The 16,180-nt window shown below is 39.8% G+C and overlaps 1 protein-coding gene across 1 annotated transcript; it reads left to right on the plus strand.

Moving 5' to 3' along the window:
- Positions 1-8,698: 8,698 nt before the first annotated feature.
- On the plus strand, positions 8,699-14,372 carry LOC118938126 (zinc finger protein 664-like). Its single transcript, XM_036939838.1, has 2 exons — positions 8,699-9,342; positions 12,257-14,372. Exons 1-2 carry the CDS (start codon positions 8,922-8,924, stop codon positions 13,132-13,134), a joined length of 1,299 nt encoding a protein of 432 aa, XP_036795733.1. The 5' UTR covers positions 8,699-8,921; the 3' UTR covers positions 13,135-14,372.
- Positions 14,373-16,180: the final 1,808 nt, after the last annotated feature.

Below are 16,180 nucleotides of genomic sequence, written 5' to 3' on the forward strand. Positions count from 1 at the left end.
ACTTAATGATACCAGCTGGTTGTTTCTACCACTTGAGGCGGCGTAGGTGGCATGTCAAGCGTCAGCTGGGAGAAGTCAATGATAGGTATCTCCTCTGCTTCCCCCTGTTGTCCAGTTTCTGCAGGTGTGGTCCATGGTTCCATGAGGTCCCGTGAATGCCCTGTGTTGCTGTCCCCATTGCTTGATGGAGTGGGCAGATTCTTTTCATTCATCTTGTCACACCAGATATACGACATCCATAACTAGTGGTTTCCTCATTAGCATGGAGGAGTTTATGCAATCAAATTGCCCTCGTGCCGCAATTTTCGAAAACACAAAGGGGCCTGTATTGTAGACCAAAAGTCTTCTACCACACTGCTTAGAGTTTCAACAACATGAATAACTTATTTCTAGTCTACAATCTTAATGTTACTACTAATGTGAAAACAAGACAAAATATGACTTCTTGCTCATTTTAAGACAATAATTTTAACATTCATTACAGACAGCAATTGTTGTACAACATCATGGCTATGCTGTTTGGCATCAACTTTTACACTGGATTACCGCTGTTGTGGGCCTTTAATCATCTGTCTGACTTTGTTGTTCACACAGGAGAGAGACGTGACTATCGTGGATCCTCTGGGGAGCCTCAACAACCTCATGATGCTGAGGAGACAGAGAAGAGTCTCTCCAGATCAGAACACCTCAATAAACACCCGCAGAGACCCACAGGGAAGAGAACTCACTGCTGCTCTGACTGTGGGAAGAGATTCACATCATCAGGCATTAAAAATCATCAGAGAACACACACAAGAGAGAAACGTTATAGCTGTGGTCAATGTGGGAGGAGTTTTACTTCATCTGGCAGTCTGACTCTACACCAGAGAACACACACAGGGGAGAAACCATATAGCTGTGGTCAATGTGGGAGGAGTTTTACTTCATCTGGCAGTCTGACTCTACACCAGAGAACACACACAGGGGAGAAACCATATAGCTGTGATCAATGTGGGAAGAGTTTTGTTCAAACTTCCCATCTGACTCAACACCAGAGAACACACACAGGAGAGAAACCTTATAGCTGTGGTCAATGTGGGAGGAGTTTTAGTCGACCTGGAGTTCTGACAGTGCACCAGAGAACACATGCAGGACAGAAATCTTATAGCTGTGATCAATGTGGGAAGAGTTTGACTTCATCTGGCAGTCTGACTCTACACCAGAGAACACACACAGGAGAGAAACCTTATAGCTGTGGTCAATGTGGGAGGAGTTTTAGTCGATCTGGAGTTCTGACAGTGCACAAGAGAATACACACAGGAGAGAAACCGTATATCTGTGGTCAATGTGGGAAGAGTTTTTGTCAATCTGGCCATCTGGCTCAACACCAGAGAACACACCGGATTGAAATCTCATAGCTGTGACCAGAGATAATCTGATAAAAGATCTCTGGTCAAATATTAGAAAATACATACATGAAGTAGTAGTTTCATGATTTCAATGAATTAATGTCACAATGTAGAATTTTTTTAACATTGTAGGAGGAGTATTGTAATGATTTCACAATATAGAAGCCTAAACGTGTGCCCACTTATGAATTGATATCAACATGTTATGGATATTAGCCTCAGGGGGAAAAATCCAGGCTCTGAATTGGAAGAGTAGTATTTATGTGATTTAACAAAAATTGACAAACAAAAAAAAAGAGTTTGGATCAAATCTCATTTATTTATAAAGCCCCTCTTATATCAGCTGATATCTCAAAGTGCTGTACAGAAACCCAGCCTAAAACCCCAAACAGCAAGCAATGCAGGTGTAGAAGCACGGTGGCTAGGAAAAACTCCCTAGAAAGGCCTAAATCTAGGAAGAAACCTAGAGAGGAACCAGGCTATGAGGGGTGGCCAGCCCTCTTCTGGCTGTGCCGGGTGGAGATTATAACAGAACATGGCCAAGATGTTCATAAATGACCAGCATGGTCAAATCATAATAATCACAGTAGTTGTCGAGGGTGCAACAGATCAACACCTCAGAGGTAAATGTTAGTTGGCTTTTCATAGCCGATCGTTAAGAGTATCTCTTCCGTTCCTGCTGTCTCTAGAGAGTTGAAAACAGAAGGTTTTGGGACAGGTAGCACATCCGGTGAACAGGTCAGGGTTCCATAGCCGCAGGCAGAACAGTTGAAACTGGAGCAGCAACACGGCCAGGTGGACTGGGGACAGCAAGGAGTCATCGTGCCAGGTAGTCCTGAGGCCTGGTCCAAGGGCTCAGGTCCTCCGAGAGTGAGAAAGAAAGAATTAGAGAGAGCATACTTAAATTCACACAGGACACCGGATAAGACAGGAGAAGTACTCCAGATATATCAAACTGACCCTAGCCCCCTGACACAAACTGCTGCAGCATAAATACTGGAGGCAGAGACAGGAGGTGTGGTGTCAGGAGACACTGTGGCCCCATCCGATGATACCCCCGGACAGGACCAAACAGGAAGGATATAACCCCACCCACTTTGCCAAAGCACAGCCCCCACACCGCTAGAGGGATATCTTCAACCACCAACTTACCATCCTGAGACAAGGCCGAGTAAAGCCCACAAAGATCTCCGCCACGGCACAACCCAAGGGGGAGCGCCAACCCAGACAGGAAGATCACGTCAGTGACTCAACCCACTCAAGTGACGCACCCCTCCTAGGGACGGCATGAAAGAGCACCAGTTTGCCAGTGACTCAGCCCCTGTAATTGGGTTAGAGGCCGGTTCCCCTCTCTCCCAGTGGAGAGAGGGGAACCGGCCAGGCAGAGACAGCAAGGACGGTTCGTTGCTCCAGAGCCTTTCCGTTTACCTTCACACTCCTGGGCCAGACTACACTCAATTATATGACCTACTGAAGAGATGAGTCTTCAGTAAAGACTTAAAGGTTGAGACTGAGTCTGCGTCTCTCACATGGATAGGCAGACCATTCCATTCAAATGGAGATCTACAGGAGAAAGCCCTGCCTCCAGCTGTTTGCTTAGAAATTCTAGGGACAATTAGGAGTTGTGTTACACTTACCACGTTGGTGACCCACTTGAATCAAAATGCAACACTTAAAAATGTGGCGTGCTGTTTTCTACAAATTGTCCTCTAACCAGGGATGTACTCCCAGGGATGTACTCCCAGATTCCGTGTGGTTTTTGAGCTGTTAGTTTTAACAGGACGTGCAACCTCATCTCTCTCCTCTCACAATTTTGTTTTGCATGATATCTATGAGTGATGGCAAATAAGTGCTGCATTCCCTTGTTTAGCGACCCCTAAATTTAATGCATCGCTCCCAAATGTAGCTGACTCTTCTGCAGGTTGTCCTCTAACCAGGGAGGTAAATTATATCTCCCATTTCCATGTGTTTTTTTTGTTGTGTCAGTTTCAACAGCACGTACAACCTAATTTCCCCCCTAATCGATATCAGTGATTTATTGCTATTTGTCAAAACAACAGTGTTTCTGGTGCTTGTGCAGTTTATAAGGAGCTTGTTTTAAAAATACAAGTAATGTGATTATTGTGGCAGATGTTTGTGTAAATAGCACATGTTATGTTTAGGTTTTCAATTTATCCCCAAACTGTTCCTGCATATTGGTTATTGATTTGGACTGTGTTTTGACATTGGGCTATCCCCCAAGCAAAATGTCATTGAAAAGACGTTGAAAATATGACTATGCAATCAAATATTTCATATTTACATTTCATGTAACATTTGGTAGTGATATTTATTCATGCAACCAACATGACAATTGTTGGTACAATTATATTGACATTGTTGCCCTGTTTTTAGAATATCAGGGTTAATTCTCACATGTGCCAAACCAAATGTTCTAGAGCATGATATTGGGGACTGGGCCCAGATCCAACAACATGCCTATCTAGTGAACCCTGAAAAGAGAGAGAAGCTCCGCAGTGAGGTGGAAAGTTATTACGGATATCGCAGGAGTTTCCTCTTGAAATCAGTCCGTGGTAAGGAAAACTTGGTTGCTGATTATCTCTGGGGTGACCAGTCAAAAAGATTTGTGTTTTGCGTTGAGCCAGTGTGTTTATTTGGAGTTTTATCTCTTATTCTTTTCCGTATTGAAACTGCACTGTTGGTTAGGGGCTCGTAATGAAGCATTACACTGTTGTATTCGGTGTATGTGACTAATACAATTTGATCTGAGTTTTGTTTGGGCTCGTTCCAAGAGGACGAGAGTTCTAGAAGCTAGTGAGTTTTAGGAAGACGAGAGTTCTAGAAGCTAGTGAGTTTTAGGATAAGGAGAGTTCTAGAAGCTAGTGAGTTGTAGGATTCTATAGAAAGAAAAAGGAGAAAAAAATAACATGATTGTTTATTATTATTTAGGAATAGGTGTTTTTTCTTGTTTTTAATTGTTGACAGCCAGTAGACACCATGTTTATATTGGTGAAGGTGAAGCAGTGTAGTTGATTATAATGTGAAATGGAAGTTGTTTTCTGTTAGTGGTGAGCAAAAGTGTCCAACAAAAATATAGGATATGTTTGTTTTCTAAGGGGGAAGGTGATACAGGCTTTGGTTTTTCCATCTATGTTTTGAGGTTGGACTTTAGCACGTCTATCTCGTTAGCACGTAGGACGCACTGATTGGTGTCACCTCGTTAGTCAGTATGTGTTACACCTGTGCTGGCTTGTCCATCTCGTTAGTGAGAAGGTTTTTCACCTGAGCTGGTCCAGGTTCTATTTAAGAGTGTCTGGCCCAGTGCTCCAGTTGTCTTGATAGATGTGACAAATCAACACCTTTAGTTGCACTACCGTTTTGGTTTGCTTCCTGTTTTTAAGTTTGTTGTGGGTTTTTCTTTTGTTTGCCTCTTCTTGGGCAGATTTAGTGGGTCTCATGGTGGGTGTCTTTTAGGTCCCAGTTGTTGTTACTAGTCAACTTTCAGTGGACACTGAGAGCAAAACTTCAACATTATGTTATTATACTTTTATTGTATCAAATGGTTGTTTTATGTAACAGAATAGAGGTTTCTTAGAACTATTGTGTCTGTGTGTTCTACTGAGGATGGGCTTCTGGGAGGAAACACTGACAGGAGATTTACAATGTCTTTTGGGTGATTAAAACCTAAAGAGACAGTATTCCAGATTAAGAGTTAATGTTTCTGTTTTATATGGTACCAGGGAGAGATGACCCCAGGGCCAGACAGCAGATACTGTCTGCTGACAATTATAAGTATCTTTCATACAAATCTTAACCTTGTGACTCGTTCTATACATCTGTTGTTGGTCATATAGGTTGAAATGGGTGTATCTTAGCTATAAAAGACCTTTGTACTTTTGTCTCGTGGCTCTCAACGAATCATCTGGGGGTGATTTGTTGACCAGCCAATATTATCGTAGAGCACTCAATTGATTAACTTTATATGTGTGTGTTGTATTGACCTGCTCCCTTATTAAGTGAATAAAGATTTAGTTTAATAAGAATAAATCTGACTTGTGTGATAAGTTTGTTTCTCATTTGATATTAAATTAACAACCACATTTTGCAATGTGAATCTTGACTTGGTGACCGCTCCTGACGACCTGGGTAAATCGTCCTCGAGGGATCCCTCAAACTTGGAATCTCATGGAGACCACACTTCGGGAACAGAGCAGATGGACCCACGAGCAGATTCTATACACCTAGTTTTTTTTAAAGTGAGTTTTTAGAAAATCCTTGTAGGGTCTGAGTGTGTATTCCTATGTGAGGGGGCACCTTGGAGGCGTAAACAGGGCCGAGTCAAGATCTGAGTGTGTACTCCTGTGTGGGGGTGTAAACAGGGCCCAGTCAGGAGGCTCTGAGTATAAATATATGAGTTGCATTATCCTAGGAACTAACCATAAGCTAGAAATGTGAAAATATTCCTGCAGGTAAAAATATTGTTGAAAAACGAATTGATTAGGTATGTTTGGGAATAGCATTGTGTGACTGATATGAGAGTTGTGTGAATGTGGAAATGAGTCTTAATCTGACGTTTGGATAGTAACATATAGAAATATGCTTACTCAGATTATTGAAAATTGGATAATAAACGGGATGATATTTTAGAAAGCAGCGGAAGGTTTATAGTTCCTGGGAGGCTTGATTTTGCCGTGGTCTCTGGGAGGTTAGAGAACTGTTAAGGATCCCGTGGTCTTTGTCTGGGAAACAAAAGTTAATTTTTTTATTCTGCTGGGAGTATGTTTGGAGAGTTGCTTCTTAGCTATGGAGAGTCCTTGAAAAAGCCAATTGAATGGTTTTCGTGAGTAGCTAAGAATTTATTTTTATATGGATTCTGTGAATATATGAACATATGATGAATTGTATGTGTGTTTAATGATTACTAGAGATTTGATCAAGTAAAACTGGGAATATAATTAGATATAATTTAAGCAACCCGTATGTAGACAAACGTAGGTTTTAAGTTGGTATCTTTAATGGATAATTTGATAAAAACGAGGTTTAAGTATTATTAAACAGTCTACAAAGTCTGGGCAGTTGTCTCAGAAACTGATGGGAGTGTGTCCACTTACGGTAAGTTACCCTAAGGATGAAACTATAAAACGCTTATAGGATTTTCTCAGTCCGGGTACTACATTTTAAATAAAACTGCCCTTAAGGCCTGTGGGGGTCTTCCCAGTATGAGAGGAGTTGCTAGATTTATTGAATAAACCTTTTTTCCATCAAGTTAGAGTGAACCAAAGTGTCTGACTAACTGTTGATGTTGAAGGAGCGTCCCGTCCACTAGATTATACGTCACAGTTGCAGAATCACCTGAAAGACGCACATCGCCATCTGCTGACTGGAGTTGGTATCGCAGTTGAGAAAATACTTTCAGACAAAAAGCTAAAAAAGTTAACATCCCAAATTGATATGGAACCTTCAAAATACACATGGAGCAACTGCAGAAATAAATGGCTGAGGATATACTAAAAATGTCTGGTATGTAATGACATTTAATTCAAAGTAAATGTAAATTCTTTATTTTTATGTAGTTGTGTGGGACAGCCATATGTTCAGTTCATGCCTATGATTTCAGAGTTCAAAAAAGGGATAAAGAGAAAGTTAACACTGACATGTACATCAACCAGGGATAAAGAGGAAGTTAACACTGACATGTACATCGACCAGGGATAAAGAGGAAGTTAACACTGACATGTACATCAACCAGGGATAAAGAGGAAGTTAACACTGACATGTACATCAACCAGGGATAAAGAGGAAGTTAACACTGACATGTACATCAACCAGGGATAAAGAGGAAGTTAACATGGTGAAATGTTTCATACTTATTTGAAGTTAAGTGTCTGTTGACATGTTGGAAAAGATTAAAGGTCTACAATTTCTGTTTAATTTGTCAATGTTACATTTTTAATCATTGATTTTCTGGCCACCATTACTGTGGTTACATGTTCAGTATTTGTATTGGCCAGTAAACCCACTGCAGCCCACCTCACCAGCTAACTCTCCATCCCTGTTCAGTATTTGTATTGACCAGCCCACCTCACCAGCTAACTCTCCATCCCTGTTCAGTATTTGTATTGACCAGCCTACCTCACCAGCTAACTCTCCATCCCTGTTCAGTATATGTATTGACCAGCCTACCTCACCAGCTAACTTTCCATCCCTGTTCAGTATATGCATTGACCAGCCTACCTCACCAGCTAACTCTCCATCCCTGTTCAGTATATGTATTGACCAGCAGTACAGTACTTAGAACTACCAATTAAATATTAAAGAAAAGGGTAAACACAACACTGGACTGAACCATCTAACTGTCAAACTAATATTAATGTGCAAAAATATAGAAGAGACATGACTAGAGGTTATACAATATGGGTTATGCAATACACTGCACGCTTCTTAGGTGTGTAATTGACATGACCAAGGAGCTATTGCAAATTTGAAACTATCAAAAATGTACATTACACCTTGTGATTTTACACAAACCAGACTGTGCAATATTGAAGGGTAGTCAGCAGACAATAGGTCACACGACCAAGGAGCTATTGAATTTTTAATTTAATTTTTTTTAAATGTAAAACCATGTGAGAAGAAAATGGACAAACTGAAGTGTGTGCAATATAGAAGGGTAGTCAGTGGATATTTGAATGTTGACGCTCCCTAACTAATTCAACAAGGAATACAAAATATTGCTCACATTTCCACATGTTTATTAGCTTTGGAAAGATAATTAATGTCCAAATCGTGAAAATAAGAATTGTGCAATGTTGTACGCAATATTTCCAACATCATGACACTTATTTGGAGTCTGTGGCTCAAGTGGTTTGAAAGCTATTGAGGTTAAAAAGCGCGAATATCTGTCGAATATCCAAGTTAAAACTGTCTTTACCTCGGTCGTTACACTGGCATACAAACTCGGTAGCACAGAGTTGATCATCCATATGATGTTGGGATATTAGTGCATTGTGGGTAGTTTAGAAGATTTCCCGAAATAAGTTAATAAATATGTAATAATGCAAAAACATAACTGTTTGTTCTTATAGGTAACCAGATCGTGACTACAACTAGCTTACTAAGTTTTTAACCACACTGTATTGTTACACTGGTGAGTAAAAACTCATGCTTCCTACACTTTAACTTGTTGTCTGAAGATAAAATATACATTTTACTCAACTGCGTTACCCACTCCAGTCAGCAGATGGCGGTCTGGGAATATAAGTCGATGCTGTTGGTGTGACGTATAATCTAGTGGACGGAACGCTTCTTTCAACAGCAGCAACAGTAAGTCAGAGACCTCGGTAGCTTGCTAGACAAAATAGACGAACCAATAAACCGCTTTAGACGCTTTCGTGTTTATTAGCCACTGTATTTTAAACTCACTACTGTCGTCTACTTAGTTATCCGATTTAATTTCATATTTACGGTGTTGTTATTAGTCAGCTAGCGCGCTTGTTAAGTTAGCATTAGCCTAGCTAGCTAACATATCTGACCATGAGTTCACTAAGCTGCTCTCCTCCTGATAAAGAAGAGGTGGTCTGCTGGACGGAGAAAGAAGCTCTGGTGAAAGAGGAGGAGGAAGTTACAATACAAAAACTAGTAGAGGGTGAGGCTGTTACGGTGAAAGAAGAAGAGAAAGACGTCTCAGTTAAAGAAGAGGAAGACGCGTTCAGAGTGAAAGAGGAGGAGGATGTTACAGTAAAAGAAGAGGAGGAAGAGAAAGAGGAGGATGCGGTTTTTGGAGTGAAAGAGGAGGAGGAGGAGGTGACTGTCACATCCAAAAAGGAGGAGGAAGAAGATGAGGAAACTGGATATCTGGGCCCGGTTTCCCAAACGCATCTTCAGGCGTCCGATGGTTCTAACAATGAACTAATCCGTAAGATGGTTTTGAGAAACCGGGCCCTGATTAACACTAGTAAGTACAGTCTTAAAAACAGAGGCACAAACTCTGCAGTTGTTGGACTGATGTTTGGTGTTAAAGGGGAAATCTGCAATGCTACATCCATTTTTTTACTTTTAAATTATTTATTTATAGTCATTGATTCTTGAAGAATATAACACATGCCTCATGAGCTTAGTTCAACTGTTGTACCCCATCAGGACCCTAATAATACAAAGACTGGCCATCCATGAGGTCAAAATTATAGTTTAATTTCGAGGCTATATAGTATATATAGTATATAGTATATTCTAGAATTCATCCATGATGTTATAATAATAGTTAAACCACGTTTCTAGGCTATATAGTATATTCTAGAATTCATCTATGATGTCATAATGATAGTTTAACCAGGTTTCTAGGATATATAGTATATTCTAGAATTCATCTATGATGTCATAATGATAGTTTAACCAGGTTTCTAGGATATATAGTATATTCTAGAATGACCAGTGTAGATTTCCTGCGGAGGTCAAATTGTTAGAGCTGTTGATAAGTCATTGTATAATATTCAGCCAGATTATTTTCATGCCATTACATCAATATAGTCTAACCAGAAGAGAAAAGACTCTAACCGAACCACCTCCTCCTGGTGGCCTTTGTAAATTTCTACCAATCTGCGTGCCAGTTATGATTTTTACATGCACATTTTCGTGGAACAGTTTCATTTGATTTATAATAGTATCTCAAAATCATTGTCTGTGATTAATCTACATTCTATCTAAATTACAATTATAAGTAACTTTTATTGCCATTGCCAACTATGTAAACAAATAGTCTACATAAAGCCAACAAATAAAAGCATTGCAAATAAATATACTATAAATCACATGGCCTGTCTACAATGAACTTGAAACATTGTATAAGATATTCTGGGCTCTCAGTTTCCCGTGCCAGTGAGTTCTGGACAGACACAGCTGTAGGCTATTTGTGAAAGGGGATAAGAAGTAATCAGGTATTTTATGACATTTCCACTGGATCAGAGCATTACATTTTTCCCTTTTATGCCGAGTGGTTATCGAAAGGGCGAGAGCTGGAAATATTTTACAAAAATACTTTGAGGAACTATTCTCATTTGCAATTGATTTTGATTAGACTTTGTTTACTTGCTGTTTGAGGTGAAGATACATTTGCTTTGAGAAGCTCCACAACTCATTAGTGGTGGTGCGTTAAGACAATCAGAAATACTATCAGACATCCCCAAGTGGGCACATTTATAGGCCTACATTTGTGCGCAGGCCAGGTAGACTCGTCCTACTTCTAAATGCGTAATTGGGTGTGTGTCCTTACTCAACATTGACAGGAGTGTTTCAAACAAAAGACAATGAATAAACTGACTCATCTTGCGGGGTCAGGTCTGGGTGGTCTGGGTCAGGTCTGGGTGGTCTGGGTCAGGTCTGGGTGGTCTGCCAGGGGCCTTTTCATTTAGTATCCGTTTGGGTCGGCATGAGGAGTGATTGTATTTCCCCATGGTATGTTGAGTAAGTAGAGGGAACATTAGTTATAGTCATAACGTTAAGCTTGTCATGTGAGGAACTTAAATACTGGATCTTGCTGTCGGACAGTTTTTTGTATTCAGATCTCTGAAATGCTCTCTACCTACGTAACATTTAGTGTCTCCTTATGTTACGCTGGGAAAACAGTTTTCATTGGCACAGATCCTAAATCATTTCAGAGTTTGCTAAATCCAATGATTCTAACCGAGAGTCACCATAACTTTATTGACAACACCCAAATCAATACTGTCATTAATGTGTTTCTTCAATAATTACACATCATTCTTAATACTGTAGCTGTTTAGTTACAGTCACATGTTCGACAATCTGTCATTCAGAAAACTGATCAGCTGATCCAGGAAATCATTTTCTGAATGACAGTCAAATGACAAACATCACGACAACAACCAAAGTGCTTCTTCATTCATTACTCTGGTAAAGACAGTTATGCCGTGCTCCACGTTGGATCCAACATCCCTAACAAATTGATGTTTATAATTTGTTATTGTCTGCTTGATTTACAGTAGGGTCTTGTTAGTCTGTTTGGACACAGAGATACTTAGCTCATAATTTGTGGAGAACTGTTCCTTGATGGATAGGCTATTGTACAACACACACGTGCTCTAGTATGTCTGTAGTTATTGTGGTTCGGGGAAGTTATGGGTCCTACAGTAGGTCTATGTTATTGTTAGGTGAAGTTATGGGCCAATTTGTTATAAACACTTAATGTACAAACCCTCATTGCCAGGCTGATGGCAAAGCTAGCTAAAGAGCATTTTACTGGTTGAAGTGTTTTATAAGTATAAAGCAGTTTATTTGCGACGATAACACAAACATATTAAGCAGGAGATTCAAGCGAGCCTTACAATTATATTCCAAAAGTAATGTGAAATGCGAATAAGCAACCTGTAAATGGAGGCTATTTTTGCTGTCAGCCTATGAGAACTCCCCTGAGTTTCCCCCCACGGTGGTGAATTAGTGAATAGACACAGAGCTTAATGTGAGTTTCCTTCAGTAGCATCCTGATCTTGCACTGTAATCTTCAGAATACATTGTGAAAACGAAAATCTGCTCACCATTTTTGCTCCAGGCAGATATACTACATCGGTTTCCTCATTAGCATGGAGGAGCTTCTGCAATCAAATTGTGTGTGCGTCGCCCTCATGCCGCAATTTTAGCAAACACAGAAAGGGGCCTTTTTTGGAGACCAAAGGTCGTCTGCCACACTGCTTAGGTTTTGACTGTCTTAAGACAATTGTAAAATAATTTAACAGATGTCAATTGTTGTACAACTTCATGGGGATGCTCTGGGCATCACCTTTTACCTCAAATAAACAGTGGAGTTCTGGTGTTGTGGGCCTTTAAACATCTGTCTGACCTTGTTGTTCACACAGGAGAGAGATGTGACTATCGTGGATCCTCTGGGGAGCCTCAACAACATCATGAGACAGAGAAAAGTCTCTCCAGATCAGAACTCCTCAAGAAACACCAGCAGAGACCCACAGGGAAGAAATCTCACTTCTGCTCTGACTGTGGGAAAGGTTGCAAATCTTCATCAGAACTTAAAATACACCAGCGAGTACACACAGGAGAGAAATCTCACTGCTGCTCTGACTATGGTAAAAGATTAAACTCTTCAGTAAAACTTAAAATACATCAAAGATTACACAAAAGAGACAAACCATATGGCTGTGCTCAATGTGGGAAGAGTTTTTCTTCATCTAGCTATCTCATTGTACACAAGAGAACACACACAGGAGAGAAACCTTATAACTGTGATCAATGTGGGAAGAGTTTTACTTCATCTGGCCAGCTGACGTTACACCAGAGAACACACACAGGAGAGAAATTGTATAGCTGTGATCAATGTGGGAAGAGTTTTACTCGATCTGACCATCTGACTTTACACCAGAGAATACACACAGGAGAGAAGTCTTATAGCTGTGAACAATGTGGGAAGAGTTTTACTAGATCTGACCATCTGACTTTACACCAGAGGATACACACAGGAGAGAAATCTTATAGCTGTGATCAATGTGGGAAGAGTTTTACTAGATCTGACCATCTGACTTTACACCAGAGAATACACACAGGAGAGAAACCGTTTAGCTGTGATCAATGTGGGAAGAGTTTTACGACATCTAGCTATCTGACTATACACCAGCGGACACACACAGGAGAGAAACCTTATAGCTGTAATCAATGTGGGAAGAGATACTCTGGTAAAAGATCTCTGATTAAACATCAGAAAATACATGGAGTTGTTTCATGATATCAATGAAATAATGTCACAATGTAGAATGTTTTAACATAATGTCACAATGTAGAACCCTAAATGTTTCTCCCCTCCCTGTTCTATTAATTTCCACATTAAATGGATATTAGCCTCAGGGGAAAAATCTAGGCTCTGAATTGAAAGAGTACTATGATGTCACAATGTAGAATCCTTTATTTATGAGATTTAACAAAAAGTGACAACAAAAAGAGTTGTTACACTGACCACGTTGACCACCCACTTGAATCAAAATGTAGCCAGCTGTTTTCTACAAGTTGTCCTCTAACCAGGGATGTACACATTATTCCCAGATTCCGTGTGGTTTTTGCTGCGTTAGTTTTAACAGGACGTGCAACCTCATCTCCCTCCTTTCGCACAATTGATTTCAACATGATATTGATGAGTGATGACAAATAAGTATTGCGTTCCTTTGTTTAGTGACCCCTACATTTAAATGCATCACTCCAAAATGTAGCTGACTGTCTTCTGCAGGTTGTCCTCTAACCAGTGAGGTGAAATATATCTCCCATTTCCATTTGTTTTTTTAGTTGTGTTCGTTTCAACGGCACGTACAACCTGATTTCCCCCCTAATCGATATCATTGATTTATTGCTACTTGTCAAAACAACAGCGTTTCTGGTGCTTGTGCAGTTTATTTCAGGTGCTTGTTTAAGAAAAATTCAAGTAATATGATTATTGTGGAAGATGTTTGTGTATATAGCACATTTTATGTTTAGGCTTTCAATATATCACAAACTGTTTCTGCATATTGGTTATTGATAATGGAATGTATATGTTTAAGGTAATGACTAAAGGATTCCACCCTGAAACGTATAACTGTGTAAAGAATTAGAATTAATAAACTGTAATTCTCTAATGTGTGTGCGTAGGACAAGTTAAGACTTTACTATTTAGCAATTCAAGTGAGACATTCAAGGAAAAGAGGAACTGTTAACAGACAGCTTGTGACAGACAACTTGTGACCACTGTAAAACTGATAACAGGAAGGAGGTCTCCCCACCCAGGGAGGGGAGAAACCGTTAGGCTTGCAGTAGATTATGTAACATGTTTCAGGATATGATAAGCAATGTATGTGTTGGAGAAGACTTGTAACCAGCATTGACAGTGTTTGAGAAGAGTAGGGGTATTTATATGACCAAATGTGAGGTATAAAAGGCTATGTGCTTGTATGGTTTTCGGAGCTCTCTGAATAAAGAACTTACCCTTTGCAGAAATTCTGGGACTTTGTCCAATTCTTCTATGAAGGGGCCTTACAACCCCCAGCAGTCTGACTGGGGAATTGGTCAAAGTAGATTGTGAGTTTTGAGTTCATATCATTGGAACTAGACATTCTTGTGACAGTTATTGATTTGGAAACTTGGGGGGGAAAAAATGTAATTGGAAAGACATTGAAAAGGAGGCTATGCCCAACGTCCAATATGCGTTTGGTTGTAGTTGAATGTGAAAGTTGAAAATGTTGTTTTGGGTTGTTTTTTTCAACGACTTACATAGATACACATGGACGCAGTATAATACATTGGTCTATAATCAATTTTATTAACAATTCTACATCAATCCAGCATTTCTTGACAACACTCAAGTGCTAATTGTCTTTATTCCACTACTGAAGAAGCATGACTCAAATCACCTCATATTTCAAACATTCAGCCTGACAAAATATACATGTTTTATTATTCCATGCCTCACCATTATGTTAATTATTACATATTAACAAAGAGGTGTACATTTGGTTTTCATATTTATAATTAATGTAACATTTAGTATTCATAATTATTTACGCAACCAACTGACAATTTTTGGGTACAATTATATTGACATTGTTGCCCTGCTTTTATAATATCAGGGATCATTCTCAGATGTGCCAACCCAAATGTACTAGAGACTGGGCCCCAAATATTGGAGACTGGGCCCCGATCCTACAACATGCCTATCGAGTGAACCCTGAGAAGAGAGAGAGAAGCTCTGCAGTGAGGTAGAAAGTTACTACGGATATTACAGGAGTTTCCTCTTGAACTCAGACATGTCGGTGGTAAGGACAACTTGGTTGCTGATTGTTTCAAGGGTGGGCAGTCAAAAATATTTGTGTTTTGCGTTAAGCCAGTGCTTTTCCATGGATCACAATTTATTTTGACACGTTTTTCTGTATTGGAGATGAGTTTTGTTTGGACTCGTTCTAAGGGGACAAGAGTTCTAGAAGGTAGTGAGTTTTCGGAAGATGATAGTTCTAGAAGCTAGTGGGTTTTAGGAAGATGAGAGTTCTAGAAGCTAGTGGGTTTTAGGAAGATGAGAGTTCTAGAAGCTAGTGAGTTTTAGAAAGACGAGAGTTCTAGAAGCTAGTGAGTTTTAGAAGACGAGAGTTCTAGAAGCTAGTGAGTTTTTAGGAAGACGGGAGTTCTAGAAGCTTGTGGGGAAAAATATATGTATTTTTCTTGTTTTTAATTGTTGACAGCCAATCTACACCATGTTTATACTGTAGAAGGTGAAGCATTGTAGTTGATTATTATGTGAAATGGAAGTTGTTTTCTTTTGGTGGTAAGCAAACTTGTCCAACAAAACGATAGGACATAAACTCCTGATGATCAACCTCCTCCTTCACATCTGACTCCTGATGATCAACCTCCTTCACATCTGACCCCAGTGATCAATCCAGAGCGTCTTCTTTCTTGGGGGGAATCCCGATGGACGACATCATCTAATAGGCCGTCATCACCACCACCACCCACAAGTTAATTGTCATTCAGGTTATCAATGGGAAGAGCATTAGCAATACGTCCTGTCTGGTAACTTGTCTCACTTAATGGATTTACATTGGCAGGTGCACAGGGAGAATAGGACAATGGCAGTCATGTCTGAAGTGTAAAACTACCAATAACTCAGTAATCCTTCTGGGAATGTTATGGGAATGTTATGACGTCATAAAGATATGGGTGGAGTTAGAAAGTTGGCTGTCAGAAATAAATCATAAATCAAATCAAATTTATTTATATAGCCCTTCGTACATCAGCTGATATCTCAAAGTGCT

The sequence above is a fragment of the Oncorhynchus mykiss genome, chromosome 13 (assembly GCF_013265735.2).
Source record: "Oncorhynchus mykiss isolate Arlee chromosome 13, USDA_OmykA_1.1, whole genome shotgun sequence".
Classification (NCBI taxonomy): domain Eukaryota; kingdom Metazoa; phylum Chordata; class Actinopteri; order Salmoniformes; family Salmonidae; genus Oncorhynchus; species Oncorhynchus mykiss.